Source organism: Calliphora vicina, chromosome 3 (assembly GCF_958450345.1).
Source record: "Calliphora vicina chromosome 3, idCalVici1.1, whole genome shotgun sequence".
Taxonomy (NCBI): domain Eukaryota; kingdom Metazoa; phylum Arthropoda; class Insecta; order Diptera; family Calliphoridae; genus Calliphora; species Calliphora vicina.
This window is the reverse complement of record NC_088782.1, coordinates 15,460,944-15,480,059: the sequence shown is the minus strand read 5'-3', so window position 1 is coordinate 15,480,059 and position 19,116 is coordinate 15,460,944. Positions and strand designations below refer to the sequence as shown.

The window sequence follows — 19,116 nt, the reverse complement described above, 5'->3', positions numbered from 1 at the left end:
CATTTTGTTGTGGAGTGTATGGAGCAGTCAATCTTTGTGTTACTCCATGTTCTTTAAGAACTTTTCTTATCTCAAAATTATCAAACTCACCTCCATTGTCACTTAAAAATTCTTTTATAGGATTTTCTTGAGTCTTTGCAAAATCCAAAACTTCCTTCAATACATCTTTAACTTCGGATTTTTCTTTCAGGAAGTATCCAAAACAATATTTAGTATAAGAATCTTTAAATATGACTAAATATTTCTTCTTGCTAAAAGATGCTGGGAATGGACCACATACATCTGCTGACATTAATTCACCTGGACTACTTGCCTTTTCTCTATTGCCAAATGGTAGACGATGAGACTTTCCATAAATACAGGATTCACACAATTTATTGTCCAATTTCGCATTTATACCAAGTTCTTCTTTTAGTTTTTGTTGCACGTGACGTTTATCTTGATGTCCCCATCGCTCATGGTATAATTGTAATGTATTGTCAGCTTCGGTAGAATTAATTTCATTTCTTGCACTTGGAATAATTGGTTCGATATCTGCCTTATATAAGGTACCTCCTACCTCACGGTGACCAACTAACAAAACTTCATTGTTCACTAAAAGTTTACAATTTGTTGCAGTCGACCTAAATTCACTATTATTCAATTTATCTTGAGTAGATAACACTGAGAAGAGGTTTCTCGATATATTTGGGACATACCAAACATCAGTTAGATCAAAAACGAGTACTCTGTTGTTTACTTTTGACTGAATTTCTATAGTGCCCTTACCAACGACATCCAAAACTTCTTTTCCAGCAGCCTTAATTTTGCAGGAGTCTTTAAAGTTTTCAAACGTTTTAAATAATATTCTATTATTTGTAACATGTCTTGTTGCACCGTTATCAATCCACCAATCATTTGAAAAATCTTCTTTAATTGCATTAATTTCATCACAAATTAGAGGCAGTATTCGATGTGATGTACACTTAATTTCATTATTCATCTCTTTTCTTGGCTTACCATCGCTGATCCATTTTCTACAATCACGTAACCAGTGGCCTTTCTTTTTGCAGTAGTTACAGACATCAGATTTCTTATTCGGCTTGTTATTTGAATTTTGTATTGATGGTGTTGTCTTCTTTTTAAAATTATTTACCACTAATGCTTCATCATTCTTGAGAACATCTACACCTTTGCAATTTCTTTGATACATGCAGAGCTGTGCGGACATTTCATCAAAATTCTTTTCTTCGTTCTTTGTTAAAAGCATCCAGCTTGATTTGAAAGTATCAAATTGACTCGGCAAAATTTGAAGAATTTTACATACCAATAATACATCTGGCAATTGATTTTCATTCCTCCCTTTTAAACCGTTGTTCACTTCCACCCACAAACTTTTCAATTTAGCTATATGTAAACTTACATCTTCATTTGGGTTCCAGGTAAATGAAAAGAAATCAATGCAAATTTTAAAAAGTTGGTCCTTTGATCTTGCTTCAAATTGTTGCATTAATGATTCCCAAGCTTCTGCAGCAGTTTCTTTATCCATTATCTTTTGGTATACGTCATCACTTACCGCGCTTGTTATCATCGACTTCGCATAACTGTTAGCTTTTCTATATAAATCAGCTTCCTCTTTATATATTTTTCTTTGCTCGCTTGTTGCATCGATCGGTAGTGGAATTGGTTTCATTAAATTACCTTCAATGACATCAATTGCTCCTTCGTGATAATCTAATAAATCACGCATCTTACGTTTCCAGATTGGATAATCCATTTCATTTTGGAGAGGCTTAACATGTTTCGACAAATCCATTTTCTTAGCGATTACTTTTAATTGCTTGCAATATTCTTAAATTTCTTGAAATATCTTGAAATATCTTCTTGAAAAATTATTGCTTATATTGGATTTTAAGTTTATTAAAATAAATAAAATTTTTAATTTATTTCTCAAAGTTTCCTGGGCTCATAACCTTTTGTAATAAATGTTTTATTAAGAATGAAAAATTATGAGAATTGAAGTTTCAACAGATACAAAATACTACTATAATAAAAATACAAAATAAAATACAGTACATATCATAACATAACACATTAATTCAACATTTTGAAGTTTTCATATAAAAATAAATTTTTGGCTGGAAATATGAGTGATCACAGATTTTCATTATTTTCGCTCTAAACTCTTTAAATTACTATTTATAAGCAATTTTAAATAATTCTGAATTTTTCATATTAATAATAAATCAATTTTTGGCTGGAAATCTGAGTGATCACAGATTTTCATTATTTTCGCTCTAAACCCATTAGTTTACAATTTATAAGCAATTTTAGATAATTTTGAATTTTTCATATAAAAATCAATTTTTGGCTGGAAATATGAGTGATCACAGATTTTCATTATTTTCGCTGTAAACCCATTAGTTTACAATTTATAAGCAATTTTAGATAATTTTGAATTTTTCATATAAAAATCAATTTTTGGCTGGAAATATGAGTGATCACAGATTTTCATTATTTTCGCTCAAACCCTTTCAATTACTATTTATAAGCAATTTTAAATAATTTTGATTTTTTCATATAAAAATCAATTTTTGGCTAGAAATATGAGTGATCACAGATTTTCATTATTTTCGCTCTAAACCCTTTAAATTACGATTTATAAGCAAGATAATTTTGAATTTTTCATATAAAAATAAATGTTTGGCTGGAAATATGAGTGATTACAGATATTCATTATTTTCGCTGTAAACCCTTTAAATTACGATTTATAGGCAATTTTAGATAATTTTGAATTTTTCATATAAAAATCAATTTTTGGCTGGAAATAGAGTGATCACAGATTTTCATTATTTTCGCTCTAAACTCATTAGTTTACGATTTATAAGCAATTTTAGATAATTTTGAATTTTTCATATAAAAATCAATTTTTGGCTGGAAATATGAGTGATCACAGATTTTCATTATTTTCGCTCCAAACTCATTAGTTTACGATTTATAAGCAATTTTAGATAATTTTGAATTTTTCATATAAAAATCAATTTTTGGCTGGAAATATGAGTGATCACAGATTTTCATTATTTTCGCTCTAAACCCATTAGTTTACAATTTATAAGCAATTTTAGATAATTTTGAATTTTTCATATAAAAATCAATTTTTGGCTGGAAATATGAGTGATCACAGATTTTCATTATTTTCGCTCTAAACCCTTTAAATTACGATTTATAAGCAATTTTAGATAATTTTGAATTTTTCATATAAAAATCAATTTTTGGCTGGAAATATGAGTGATCATAGAATTTCATTATTTTCGCTCTAAACCCATTAGTTTACAATTTATAAGCAATTTTAGATAATTTTAATTTTTCATATAAAAATCAATTTTTGGCTGGAAATATGAGTGATCACAGATTTTCATTATTTTCGCTCTAAACCCATTAGTTTACAATTTATAAGCAATTTTAGATAATTTTGAATTTTTCATATAAAAATCAATTTTTGGCTGGAAATATGAGTGATCACAGATTTTCATTATTTTCGCTCTAAACCCATTAGTTTACAATTTATAAGCAATTTTAGATAATTCTGAATTTTTCATTTGAAAATCAATTTTTGGCTGGAAATATGAGTGATCACAGATATTCATTATTTTCGCTCTAAACCCTTTAAATTACGATTTATAAGCAATTTTAAATAATTTTGAATTTTTCATATAAAAATCAATTTTTGGCTGGAAATATGAGTGATCACAGATTTTCATTATTTTCGCTCTAAACCCATTAGTTTACAATTTATAAGCAATTTTAGATAATTTTAATTTTTCATATAAAAATCAATTTTTGGCTGGAAATATGAGTGATCACAGATTTTCATTATTTTCGCTCTAAACCCATTAGTTTACAATTTATAAGCAATTTTAGATAATTTTGAATTTTTCATATAAAAATCAATTTTTGGCTGGAAATATGAGTGATCACAGATATTCATTATTTTCGCTCTAAACCCATTAGTTTACAATTTATAAGCAATTTTAGATAATTTTGAATTTTTCATATAAAAATAAATTTTTGGCTGGAAATACGAGTGATCACAGATATTCATTATATTCGCTCTAAGCCCATTAGTTTACGATTTATAAGCAATTTTGGATTTTTTTATAAGCAATTCTAGATTTTTCATATTAAACCCAGTAGATTACTCTTTATAAACATTTTTATATAATTTTCATATAAAAATCGATCTGTGGTGGGAAATAAGCATTTTTATATAATTCTAAATATAAGGATCATAGATTTTCATTATTTATTTTAAATACCCAAGAATAACTTAGTTAATTCTGAGTCTTTCAGTTTTTAAGTATTTTTTGAATCTGTTTTTATAAAAAATTGTATAAATAAATTTCATTCCACATATCATTTGTATTTCTGAAAGAACATTTTAAAGGAACAGCTTTAAATTTACATGCAACAGATGCTTGTGTCATTTGAGATTTCAAGGGTTATTTTAAGAATTAAATTAAGATGAATTTGAACACATTTGTTTGTAGAAATATTCATTTGTATTTAAAAATACAAATACCCTAAAAAATTGTTAAGGGTTGATTGAGAAAAAACTTAGTTCAAGGACATAATGAAATTGTTATCACCATTTTTAAACTTATTTCTACAAAATAAATCTTATTCCAAAGAAAATCTAAAACATTTGATGAAAATGTACATAGGTACGTACATATTTCAAAAGCTAACCACTGAAAATGTAAATTTTTTAAAAGTGTATCTTTCAACATGGCGGATTTAATAAGATGTGAGGTTTTTCCTAAAAATGAGCACGATATTTCGCATAACCAAATAGGGTATCGAGATCTTAAATTTTCAGTTATTTTTGGAACTATAAACTAAAATACTCGATTCGTACTTTTTAAGGTTTTAGTACTTTTAGAAGTTTTTGAATAAATTTTATTAAAAATTTATTGTTGAATAATATGAATTTCTAATGTTTGAAATTTTACATTATTAAAGGCATTTGCAAATAAAAACAAATACTTCTATATTAAATAATTTAACAAAAAGTTCTCTTGAATGTGAAAAAAAGTTCTTTTTAAAATATTCCCACGAAGTTTTGCATGGATTATTTTGAAGCGTTTAAAAATATAATAACAATTTATACCTATAGTTATCATCTCATATATTTTTGCCATAATTATTTCTGAAAACATGTTTTCAATTTAAAGTCTTTTATGGCTTTCCCTAATGTAAATTTAATCTACATTTTTCCCATCACCACCAATATTTCTGTATTGTGAAAAAAAAACAACCCTGATAAGACAACTAAACACAGCACCGAAACAAGCAAACAAAGAAAACAGCAAGATAAAATAAGAAAACAAAGAAACAATTGTTAGCATATGTATACCTAAACTAGGTGCACTTTTTTGCAGGCATAATTAGGGATTATTTTGAAGAATTTAAGGAAAACATGATTTACTAAGGGTTTCTTAAGCATTAGGTAAAATTACCAAACAAAAGATTTCTAGAAATTTCCTCAGATAAAGGCAGAATTTAACAATAAACGATTCAGGTACCTGGATGTAGTTTGGTTAAGAATACATTGGGGTGGAAACTTGTGACTATAAAAGCGAAGCACAGAGATGATTCGACAAACAGTCGTTGGCAAATCATTGTACGGTGAACATCGAGTTGCAGTGTTGTAAAGTGTTAAATAAAAAGTCTAACCTAATTGTGAAATTGAGGTTATGTGCTGAAAATAGCTGAAATTCCCAGTAAAGGTGTGTTTTAGTTACAAGAAAGTGTAAATTTAATTACATATTAAAAATTAAATAATCAACAATAATTTAAAAAATAAAATGGTAGCCATTTATAATATTGATGAAGATTTTGGTCAAAATCCCAAGACATTGGGAGACTGGGTTAAAAATTTCCGTTTAAAAAAATTGCAAATGAAACGCAAGCTACGCTCGGGTGGCAATTTACGAGTATGCGCCATTTTGTCGACAGCTCTAATGACTGCTGAATTAGAATTGCGACGCAAACAACAAGAACGTTTTCAAAAGTGGTTAGAATTTCAAACGAAAATCAATAAAAATCACCAACTCATGCCCAAAAGCCATCATCTGCCTCCAACAAACCATCGAAGCCAAGGAAGAAACGATCAGTTGCTACTGGTCTCCCACCATAATAATCATGATAATGAAGAAAAACAAAGTGAAGAAATAAATAATTTATGGAAATGTGAATTAAGTGAATTAGATAACTTTATGCGCAGTATTAGTAGTAGTAGTAACAGAAATATTGATCAAAAAAGTTCCAACAAATCACATGGTGATATCAGTGGGCACCACGAACATAATTATCATTCAATACGAGTGTCCAGTTAGTGCTTAAGTTATATGTATTTAAATTGTTTTTGCTAGTAATGTGCAAGAGAGAGACTTTTGAAAAAAGATTGAATATTTTTAATTAAGTAGAGTGAATTTTATATTATTACTATCATCCATTAATATCTTTTGTGTTTAAAAAAAAAAATTGTATTTGAGTCATATTACGAAAGTTTTTCCATTTACAGTCCGTTGGGACCTTTGTCTATTGTAATCAACACAGCCATGAGTGGTGGATAAGGAAGTTTAAATAGACCACAATGTGTGAGAGTGTGTGTGGATCCATTGTAGGTCACTTCTAAAGGCCATGATGCAAATAGCACAAAGTGGTGTGACGCTGAAAAAGAAACAGGGTCTTTCAGCTAAAATGTCAACGACTGGTTGTGGAAAACATGAGAAACATAATCGGTTTGTAAATTTTCTTTTATTTTTAATTTTAGTATGTATTAAATTTTGAAAAATTAGTGAAATGTCTTGAAAACTGAAAAATTCTAGAAGAAAAAATGATTACTCATAAAAAAAAACAAAAGAAAAAAACAACGACGCCATTTTGTGATGAAAAAAAACAACTAGTTACACATATTTCACAACATTCGGCCACTGTATACATACAGAAATGTGTGTAAACAGATGGCTGAATAAAATAAAACGTAAACACGACTAGTTTTTGTTCGTGTGTGAAGAAGTGTATGTATAACATAATCAAATATATGCGAACGTTTTCCAACACTAGTAGTACGGAAAACAACACAAAGCAAAACACTAAATAATAATGGCTGACTTTCTGTTTTTTTGTTTGTTTCAATATGAGTAATCATTTTTTCAGCTTCGGGGAAACTAGTAGTGAATGTATACTAAAAAAAATATTAAAAATATTTCTTGATTCATATTGAATTACCTAATAATGTACATTTTTGTTTTGTAATTGTAAGCAAATAGTTAAATGTGATTGTATAAATTTATATTGAAAGAAAAAATGAAAAAAATTTTGAAATAAAATACTCATTGATTAATGGCTTATTAAAAAAAAATAAACTTAAACTATGTCTTATTATTTCTCTTGTAAAAAAAAACCTAAATGAAAATTTTATTTTCCAGTGTTTATTGGTGATAACAAAACTTCATCCTCATGTATAAAACACAAAGCACAATTTCTAACCAACATTTGATGAGCAGATGTAGCAACTACTGGGTTGTACAGAAAATATATAAAAAAAAGTAAAATAAGTGACGCAGAGTGAGTTATAAACATCTTTTAATTTATCAACAAAGCACCCGTTTTGTTTCTCCTAACTACTTAAAACTACCACCACCATTGCTCCAACTGTAAGCAAATTCTACACATTTTCAAGTACATTACGTAGCTAAATCTTCGTACGGTACGAGAGCTGTTTTAGTGAATAGACATTTTGCTTACGACCAACCAACCACGTTGGCAAACGGAGTTTTGTTGTGTAAGGGCGCAGTTGTCGTCATCAACGTCTCAAAGAAATCGATAATCATCCATTCATCTCTACTAGACATACGTACATACATACTATATGGATTTCATGAAAGAAAAACTTGGTATTTATGAAATCTACTCTTATAAATCTATGCCTTTTTACACAAATTTCAGTACAATTTAAACAATCTTGGTGGATGGATATCTCTTGATAATTCATTCCATTCAATTACGACGTTGAGCTGTTAAACATATATTTTCTATTCCCCTAACAAGAAAATTCTGGAAATTTGTCGTTGTTTTTCTACTATTCTTCTTCTATGGGCTTCGGCGAAAAATTCAACTGAAACTCGGATAAATTTGGCTGCGTGAACAATTAACATTACATATTATTCGTAAGCGGTATTATCATATATTTTCCAAATAACTATATAATTTTAGGAATGCCTATGCAAACAAATCTAGCTACCCTAACCCAATCTACATAAACCCAACATTTTAGGAAATGACTGGAATATGCCGTAACGCATTTGGCAAAATGCAACAATCTTATTTCCATGTCGGACAAAATTACTATCAACATTTATTTTTTAGGCAAACAATTTTAAAAATTCTCTATAGCCCGTTTTTTGAACCATTGAAAGTGACTGCAGCAACTGTTGCTTGATTGGTGAAATACAATTTCAAGAACTTCTGGAGCAGCTGGATAACAACTAAAGCCATTGTTGTTTAAAGCAGCCATTACATAAAATTAGCAGTACCACAATAATTCCCACAGCGAGAGACACCCACCCATAAACAAGCTACAGGTTTTCTTTTATATTGTAATGAAAATTCTAAATTTTTAGCATTATGACTCAGTTGATCGGTGCCTGAGCATAATATGAAAATATAGCATCCCTACTTATATACACGAAGTTACCAAGTTACTGATAATATGTGACGACACAAACAGTGTAAGAAAACATGAATTTTGTTTTAAGCATTAATTCAATTTTTACAGACATCTGAAAAAACAAAACTCTGAAACTGTGAGAGAGTGATATATAACGTACAAGCGATGTTTTGCACCTAGATTCCCAGATCATGCAACAGGTCCTTTTGAACATTAGACACTTAAATATTTGATTATAACCTTTTTAGCTGTTGAACGAACGTTCGGTCCCTGAGCATCTTTGGTTGAATCATCCAGTCGGAACAATTTCTTGAGCTAGCTTTGGCCAAAAGTGTAAGAAAGCATGAAATTGTGTTTACAACTAATCAAATTTTTACAGACAAGCGGTATTGAAAACCTCGCTACGGGCAAATTAGATCCATACACATATTACTGAAAGTAAAATTACAATCTCTGGATTTCAAATGGAGTTCAAAAGATAAATCACCACAAGGCAGGTTGACATTTTAAGCAAATCAATGTTTGATTTTGATTTTTTAGCATTATGACTCAAATGAACCGAACCGTTCCTGGGCGTTATTGGGAGACACTTTTAATCTGTATTAATCTTGTATTTGGCGGCGTATAACTCTTAAAACAGGCAAATTGTAATTTCTTTACAAAACAAATATTTAAATTGATTTTTAGCATTATGGACTCAGTTGATCTGTGCCTGAGCCATAATTTGAAACATACTATTTTGTTGGGATCACCTAGATTCAGTTCTCGGTTACATGGATATGCTTTAAGCTCAACATTAACACACGATACATACAGGCAGGTGTTAAATTTTTAAGAAATTACACACATTTATTTGATTTTTAGCATTATGCGACTCAGTTGATCTGTGCCTGAGCCATAATTTGTCTTAGTAATGAATGTTTGGGGTTCACTTACTCTAGAGTAACACGAGTTGACGTTAACGCTTATGATGATAAAAAAAAGTTTCCATTGCAACATGTGGCAAATCGTGATGATGCACAAGAAGCAGGCAGGTGATAAATTTTACAAATCACACAAAAAATTCTGATTTTTAGCATTATGAGACTCAGTTGATCTGTGCCTGAGCCATAATTTGTTGTTAAGGACCAACATCCACTCATTAGTTGATCGAGGAAGATGTTTGGAAATTTGGCTCTTGGAACTCTACAATTTTCTAATCCATTTTATTGAAGTGTAAGAAACAATGAAATTGTTTTTCCAACTAATACCATTTTTACAGACGATTATATTTGTAACTGAGGCGACTTGCAACCGTTTTAAAGTTTTCCAATAGTGTATTGTCCTGTACCCAGCATTATTAGCTACTTCCAAGAAATTGGTGCCTCGGCAGCAGAACTGATTGTTACGAAGGCGATCAATCCTATTGATCTTTGCACAAACATTTATTTACCTAAAAGTGTAAGAAAACAATGTGTTTGTTTTTACAACTAATTCAATTCTTACAGACAACGGCTGCAATCTAATCTCTAGACACGATGACTTGAATACTACTCCACTCCACACAATATTGTGATGACGGCGTTTTTTTTAACAAATACAATTCTAATATTTTTTAGCATTATGACTCAGTTGATCTGTACCTGAGGGCATAATTTTTGAACATCATATAGGTAGAAATCAGCATGATATTTAAAATCGACCACCTTGATTACTCTAAAGAGCTACTAGAATTTTTCCTGACATAAAAGGTTAAACTGAAAAACGAAGCTGTTTATTTCACAGGCTACATACAGACAGGTGCTTACTTTTACCTTGAACTCAATATACCTTTTATCATCGTTTTAGCCCCCAATGCACACATTATCTGCTGTAACAATTGGTTGGCCCCATAGCCATCAAAACCAACTTTGCTACTACGTAAGGATCTCTTAACATTATGTATTCTTGACTTTAAATTATGTTTTTATATAATAACGGCAACAGTTTGTAAAACAACCTTGCTGCGCAAATAATCTATGAATATTTTCTAAATTAAATTATAGAGAAATATAGAAAAATTAAGTTGCTTGGTTGGACTCTACTAAGGATCAAAACTGAAAATACAATTTATGGCGTAAGAAAGTAGTATCCCTTTGGTTTGCTAATTCCAATTGTATTTTCCAGGCTATAAACTATTTTAAATCTAAAAAGAAACTTTATAGAAAACCATGTGGTTTGGACTAGCAGACTCTACTAAGGATCACAGAGACTTGAGAAATTCTAAGAAATCTGAAAATACAATTTAAGGCGTAAGAAAGTATCCTATTGGTTTCCTAATTCCAATTGTGTTTTACAGGCTATAACAGATTTTAACTCTTAAAAAAAAGAAACATTCAAGCAGCTGATTTTGTTTTGTAACTAGTAAACGATGTTGGCAGTCTATGAAGGCAACCATTTATGAAAATATCACAGTATAAATCGTAAGAATATTTAAACAAAAAATATCTTTTGAACCATTAATGCGCTTTTTGCAGCAAATCTATTAAATCGTAGTTGTCTGTCATCTAATTTGCTTTGAGCAAAATGTGCAAAAGTATTTGTTTATCTTCTTCATCTACAGAATTGTCAAGTGCTGAACTGAAACACACACATCGCTTTAATGTTTGTTTGTTCGTTTACTTTTCTTGTTTATTTTCTTTCTGTCTGCCAGTTTCTACTCTTTGTGTTTTTATAGCTGAAGTTTGTCGCTGACAAGAACAAGAGTATTTGACAACTGAAATCTAATTGAGAAAGAGAAAGTAACCATATGTGTAAATAAGATGGCTGGCTAAAGAAAGAAATTCATCACATACACACAGTATAAATAAAAAAATATTAAAAAACCAGTACGCTAAGGGAATCGCTCTTTTATGATATTTAACCAATATCGTAACCCGTATTGATGAATTTATTACAGAAAAAAACTCACGCACAAAAATTCACACATTCGTGATAAAAAAATCAAAAACAAAAACCGGCAGCTAACACTGAAACTCCTACCCCGGCGGTATAATTGAAATGTGTGTGTCCGATCGATCATCATGTAAGATTTACCAACTAATATTGAATGCCACCTCTTGAATTACTATGCCTTTTACAGATCAAGAGAGAGTCCTGTTGTTATTTGTTCTTTCTACAAAAAACACGCTTCATATCACACTTCCGTTGATGTGAAGAGACTTGGCTAGCTAACTCACAAGCACTCTAAAAATATAGCTAAGGGAATCGCTAATATTTTTTGTGACAATAACGTTGCAGCATAAGTATATAATATATAAAATTTTTAATGATTTTTGTGCGTGTTCCATGTGTATGTGTAAGAGCTGATCATGATAAGCTGCTGCTGCTAAGGGAACAACCCAACCAACTCGCTCCAAAGTTGGTTAACACTAAACTTTTGACTTTAAACTTGTATGAATTTCTTACAGAACATAAAAACCTAATAAAACAGCAAAGAAATACCACAACCACCAGCGCCACCAACCCACCCCATTCTCAAAAAAGAAGCTTAATACTGCTAAGGGAATCGCAAATGTTATTAAATAATGATGATGAAAATGTTGAAAATCTGGTGGCTTCATCTCCATTTGAACAAAAAATTCCAATCTCAAAACTCAAGAACAAACAAATCTAAAGCCGAGAGTGTAAGTGTATGCTTAAGACACACGAATGAATCATGATTTTTTTTATAATTTTCATATCGACAAACATAAATTAATCTTTATTTACACGCTAATGAAATAATTGCTAAGGGAATCGCAAAATATTATTTAATCATAAGCCTCGAATGCCGTTGTGTTCGATGTAACATCACACAATGGTTGCAATATTTAACTTGCAAGTGCAGATAAATAAAGTTGAAATAAATCGCCACACAAAGTGTGAGAGTGATCATAAATTCTAAATACGAATGCAACTTGTGAGTTAAAACCCAAACACTGCCGCACTCAGAGAGTGCGTGTATCATGGCAAATTTTGTAACATCTAACACATTAGCTGCTGAACACCAGGCATTATTTAAATATTTAAATTAAAAATCATGTTATTCATAATCTAATAAACATGTGCAAAGAGTATAACTGAAGGAAAAGTTTATAAATTAATGTGTGGTTACTATTTGATTCTAGAGTAAAGGCTTGAAAAACTTGTGATTGTAACTTATGGCATAAAATAAAACCCAAAGAAGTCACATTACCCGGCGTTGTTGCTTCTATAGAAAGATCATGTACCATATGATCGATCGTACTTCGAATGTAAATCCTATCTTTGTACCCTTAAAGATTCGGTAATTCGTTAAATAGAGCACATCTTTGTAAAAATCATCACTCTCGTATGATTAATTTATCCATATAATAAAAATCACTTGTTTTGTTTAGTCTTATATTATGTATGTTGGATGACATTGCTTCTGGATATCTTAAGTATATAGTCATATAAATACAAACGTAAATTTTAGAGAACAAATTTGAAATGTAACCACATTCACAAAAAATAAAAACCCATTCACCAAATACTCGCTCAAATATCAGTATAAACAAATAATGTCGTAGCTTTTGTTGGAAATATGATGTACAAAAAATGCCTAACAACACAAGCGGCTCAGACTGAGCCAGCCAACCCATGCTGCTTGAAAGTTCCACTATATTTTTGCAAAAGAAATTGTGTGAAAACTTACTTGCGAGCGCTACATGCATGTTCAGAAGAACGTGTCTAAAAACAACAGCAGCAGTACAGCTGTCAAAAAAAACAACCAACCAACAAAAAAATAGATTTTTTTTTTGTTTTCCATCTCTTTTTGATTTTTATAGGATTATGTAACAGTTGAACTGTGCCTGTGCATAATTTTGAGGCAGTCATTCCTAACAGATTGAAAAAGGCTTAATGTAATTTATACCAATGAAAGACAGACAGAGAGAGAGAGAACACGTAGCCAGACAACATTCAACTTTAGCTCTTCAACGTTTTTTTTCTTTCTCGTATTTCTTTCTTGTTTTCTTGCTTCTTATTAACTTTTTTGTAGCCTCATGTCTCAGTTGATCGGTGCCTGGACATGGTGAGAGAGCGAGCTTCCATTTTGGGGGTGACAACTATTGTCAAACTTTCTTTTCTTCTTTCTTTTTTTTATTTGTTTGTTTTTTTTGTTCTACGTTTTCTTTTTTTATAACTTCTTTTTTAGCTTTATGTCACAGTTGATCGGTGCCTGTGCATAAGTTGTTTAAAAAAAATAACAAGTGATGAGAGGGAGAAAGAGAGAGACAGTTTAACAAAAGTAGTTTGGGCCAAGCGTTCTTCCTCAAAGAGCGCCGTGACTAGCACTAACAAAAAATATGGGAATGTTTCTTTTCTTCTCGAATTTTCTTTCTATTTTTTTTTATTATTATTATCAAAGTTTTAGCATTATGTCACAGTTGATCGGTGCCTGTGCATAAATATGCATTAATTGAGGCTTTCCTTAGATTGGAGAGAGGAGTGTCGCGAAGAAGAGAGCGAATATAGACGAACAGGAAGAAGAGTGGCTTAACCAGACCCCAGACTGTTGTTGGTTTCTGTTTTTGTTCTCTTTTTTTGTGTTTTTATTTTTCTATTTCTTTGAAGACTCTTTTTTTGCTTACTGTTTTGCCAGTAGAGTAGATCCAGAATATTTTCTAGCTTCATACGCAGTTGATCGGTGCCTGTGTATGACTTGTAAGGGCCAGACTTGTGGGCTACACTTATTGCTTGAAATCAGCTGCTGGTATAAACCAACCAAGTTCCCTAACTGAATGAACATTTATTTAAGTGTGATTGTGAAGAAGAGCTGTTTTCTGTCAGCTGCTGCTTGACTCGACTACAGCCATTGTTGACTCGCCAGCTTGACAATCGACCGATAAAACTTAAGAAAACAGGTTATTTTTTAAATTTCAATTCCTCTTGGCTAATTTGTACCATTTACAGGCATTTCCCTCCAAGCACAAGTACTATAAATGTATTGAATTTTTCATTTTCCTATCCACTTTACCACACACCACCACGAACACAAATATCTCTATCCATCCATCTACAAATATCGTTAAAGGGAATCTATACGATACAACAACTCAGCAGGGCTTCATAAACACAAAACGCAAAACCATTACATGTTTCTAAAAAGGGAATCCAGAAACACGGCGCCCACTCTATTTTCTTTCTCTAACTATTTTTTTTAACCAGCTATTTTCTAATTTATTTTTCATTGTAATTTCAATCAAAACCAAAAAAAAAGCAAAAGAATTTTTTTTTTAATTTTTTACAATTTAAAACGATAATTTTTAAGCCAAAACAAGATAAAAATGAAATGTAACCGAAAAAGAAATGAAAAACAGACCAATCAAACCCTCAAATGTTTTGTACGCCAAAAAAAAATTAAACTACATACTATAAATAACAATTTTGTTCAAAATTTTCATCTGTATTACTGCCTATAATAGTTTTTTAAATGAATTATTATCTTTGTATTTCCACAATTGTCAAATATTAGTCATTGTTATAAAATATTCTATTCTACATCTACTACAATTAATTATTCCACAAACTATGAAATGTCACTTTTTAGATTTGTAGCTAGATAGTAACGAAATTTGTTAAATTAAATTAATTTTATTTAATTCTGTTCTTGTAAAGTATTTTCTCATTTTGTTGTTTAAACAATTCTTTGTAAAATAATTTTTGTTAAACTCTGTTTTTTTTTATAAATTGTTTTGTAATTTTGAAATTTTACAATTAATTAACTGAAATCAAATCAACTACTGCTGGGGAATGAATGAATGTGATCCCGACCTGTACAAAATACAAACATTTGAGTGCGAGAGAGGGAGAAATGAAAGCAAGCGGAAAATTAACACAAAAGCCTATAATCGTCTATGAGGGATATCTAAAGGGAGAGTGAGAGAGAGAGGAGATAAATACACACAGGGTTTTGCGATTCCAAAAAAAGCCAAGGGAATACATGAGCCAGGAGATTAGTTTAACGATATGCAATTCAGAGAGAGGGCGAGAGAGAGTAAAGTATTTATTACCAAAACCTAGTTTCAATCTGCGACCGTAATCCAAACCGGCAGCCACAAATTAGCAACTGAAATCCTTGATTACCACTACACATAATTATAATTTATACAAATCACCAAGGTGTTTCGTTATCATCAACAACCAGGACCTCTAATATGTCCTAAACAGCAAATGCATCATATCAGCCTTTAAACACCTAATACAACACATCAATTCTTCTCCTATTAAACTATATTGGAAATGATGTTACATTTTCCAAACAGTACTACTACTACTACATCTTCGTTGAAGATACAAATCTTTCAACCACAACAAATTTAATTTAAATTTTCCAAAGATGTGAATCATCAAACATCATCAAATCAACAACATTTCTTCAACTACAAAATGAAGAAGTTTGTAATGTTGCTACAACGAATACAAAGTCTTCCAAATATGCAGCTGCTAATACACGACAACAATTCTAAAGACTTTGGGTCTTCTTCAAAATAACTGCAAAACAGACTTTGGTCTTCCGAATTCTTTGATGCGTTTGCCACAACGATTTATGGTAATCATCTTCCATCTTCAATCCCTGTAATAAACATTAACTAAAATCACAAAACTTATAAAATGAGGCAGACAATCTTAATATCATTAACGACATAAATTCCAAACACCTGAGTTGTTGTTCCCAAATCTTCAGATTAGAGAGAGAGAGAGAAAGAGATATAATAAATAGAGGGCTGTAACACACTTCAAGTCTTACATGTTGCCTAAATAATAATCATCATCACCAACACCATAACTATAACAACTTTTGCTAAAGAATGACTTTTATCTAAAAAAAAACACAATTAAATCTATAACAAATCTTTGAGAAAATGCTGGGTCAGAGTTCTTGTACAAAAAAACACCATTGTGTCATCATTATCATCACCATCGATCGGTCCTAGAACATAGTTGAAGAGGAAAGCTTGCTTTATGATCTCTAAAAAGCGATTGTCATCTTGATTACTAAATGAATATTGTTGTGAGACGACTTATGGACTCTATATTTAAATCTTATTATACATAATATCACTACTACCAAACACCTTGATCTTCTATATTCAAATTTCACCACTGAGTTTAAAATTATCCAGAGCATAAATGAGAGAAAGAGAGAACGAACGCGTATAAACTAGAGAAAAAAAGACTTCTTAACTTCAAACAGACTTTTCAACAAGAACGAACACACATAATAAATCCACAACATCGTCCAACGTAAGAGGGACGACTTCGCTTTGAAATCAGAAGCATTAGAAAGTATTAGAAACTAAATATCAATTACATCAATTATTGTTCGATCACATTCGTTCTGGTTGCTATGCGATCAATCCTTGAGCTGTTAATCTATCAACCAAATCCTTGAGTTTTGTGGCAGCAGACGTTCTACTTGCCACCACTCACTTTCAAGATGCTATAGGACCACTGAATTACCATTCCTTTCCTCTTATTAACGAATACTACTACTACATCCAACACCACCAATTTTGCTTGTATACATCTAAAATCCTGGGACTGTCAGTTGTTCTCCACTACTTTGAATATGTCTCTGAGTCCAGCCCCTATAGTTTTATGCGGCAAATCTTAAAAATTCTATTGGGAAGAATATCTATTCGTCTTCAGCAAATTACAACAGTTTACTACATAACAACACCAACATATCAACTTTAACATCAGCACTATCATCACCAACAAATCAACTTTAAAACATCATCAGCACTATCATCACCAACAAATCCTTGAAATATTTCCGAATTGACGGCGGCGAGGGACTTCCAAGTTTTGACGGCGGCGTGGGACTACCATGATATGACGGCGGCGAGGGATTTCCATGATTTGACGGCGGCGTGGGTCTTCAAGGAGCTGACGGCGGCGAGGGACTTCTACGATTTGATGGCTGCGGGGGTTCTCCAGGTACAGACGGCGGCGTGGGATTTTCATTGCGGACGGCAGCGAGGGACGAGGGTCTTCTAGGTGCTGAGGGCGGCGAGGGACTTCGACATATTGTTGGCGGCGGGGATTCTCCAGGTGCTGATGGCGACGTAGGACATCCATGTATCATCGGGGCAGGGCGGAGTTGCAGGGTCGGCGTAGCGGTTCAATTCCTAGGTTCTTCGTTGTTTGGCAGGTTTCCGGTTAAGCATTGTATAGGGGCGTTTTTCAAGTATTGACTGCGGCGTGGGAATCCAAGTTTTGACTGCTGCGAGGGAATCCAAGTTTTGACTGCGGCGAGGGATACCAAGTTTTGACGGCGGCGAGGGAAGCCAAGTTTTGACTGCGGCGAGGGATGCCAAGTTTTGACTGCGGCGAGGGATACCAAGTTTTGACGGCAGCGTGGGATACCAAGTTTTGACGGCGGCGAGGGATACCAAGTTTTGACTGCGGCGTGGGAACATCACATCGACGGCGGCGAGGGATCCAGCGTGCTGATTTGCTTCTTTGTTACTTTTTTTCCATCCATCACTCCACTAAATTCATTGCCAACAATAATAAGGATGGTTTTTTTCTTTCTATTCCAAACAAATTCACCTAAACTATATTGAAATTTGAATTCCTCTGATAACGACACCTTCGAAATTGTGTAGAATTTGTATTATAATCATTTTTTTTTATTTAAAACATTTAAAATTTCCACTAATCATATTTTTTGGTTTTATGTAACAAAAATTGTTAAATAAAATTTGTTATTTGAAAAAAGTAAATGAAAAAAAATATTAAAAGAAAATAGTTTCACTTGCAAATTAAATACATCAATAGAAACCTCAAACTTAATTAATAAAAAAATGTTTGATTGAAAAAATTAAATTTTGCAATGTGTTATTATTTGTATATTAAATTGAAATACTTATTAATAAAATATTTAATATTTGATTGAAAAAAATACAATGCTTTATTATTTAATATTAAAATATAGATATCTAAAAAAACCAACAATTTACATTCAATAAAAGTGAAATTTTTTGATTGTGAAACTTAAATCATACTACATTTGTTTTTATTTATGAAAAGAAAATATTCGGATTTACCGAATTGGTTTCTCATTGCAATTAAATTTGTAAATATTTTGAGATTTATTAACGGCAGGAGTAGAAAGCTTTTATATTAAGGAATTTTAATACATATGTTGAAAAATTAGTTTTCCCTGAAAACAATTTGCAATTAGATTTTTGCTCTAAATAGTAAGTCGAATATTCAGTTGAAACGTAGAAGAGAAGGCTATTCGGCAGACGTAGAATTATTTATACTTTAAACTGATATATTTGTTCTTCAAGGTCTTAAAAATATTTAAAGTTAAAAAGTTGCCAGCGATGAGTTTAAAACGGGCCGAAGAAGGTTTACTCTATAATTTGAAA

At 31.4% G+C, this 19,116-nt stretch overlaps 1 protein-coding gene and 1 long non-coding RNA gene across 2 annotated transcripts; both read left to right on the top strand.

Moving 5' to 3' along the window:
* The first annotated feature begins 5,629 nt into the window (after positions 1-5,629).
* On the top strand, positions 5,630-18,568 carry LOC135955895 (uncharacterized). The gene is made up of 3 exons (XR_010576314.1): positions 5,630-5,765; positions 6,563-6,782; positions 7,473-18,568. It is a non-coding gene; the product is annotated as an uncharacterized LOC135955895 (long non-coding RNA).
* On the top strand, positions 5,782-6,528 carry LOC135955894 (uncharacterized). Its single transcript, XM_065506299.1, has one exon. It carries the CDS (start codon positions 5,844-5,846, stop codon positions 6,372-6,374), a length of 531 nt encoding a protein of 176 aa, XP_065362371.1. The 5' UTR covers positions 5,782-5,843; the 3' UTR covers positions 6,375-6,528.
* Positions 18,569-19,116: the final 548 nt, after the last annotated feature.

What these genes read in the sequence shown, in the direction of transcription:
- LOC135955894 (XM_065506299.1), top strand. Translation starts at nt 5,844, where the DNA reads ATGGTAGCCATTTATAATATTGATGAAGATTTTGGTCAAAATCCCAAG.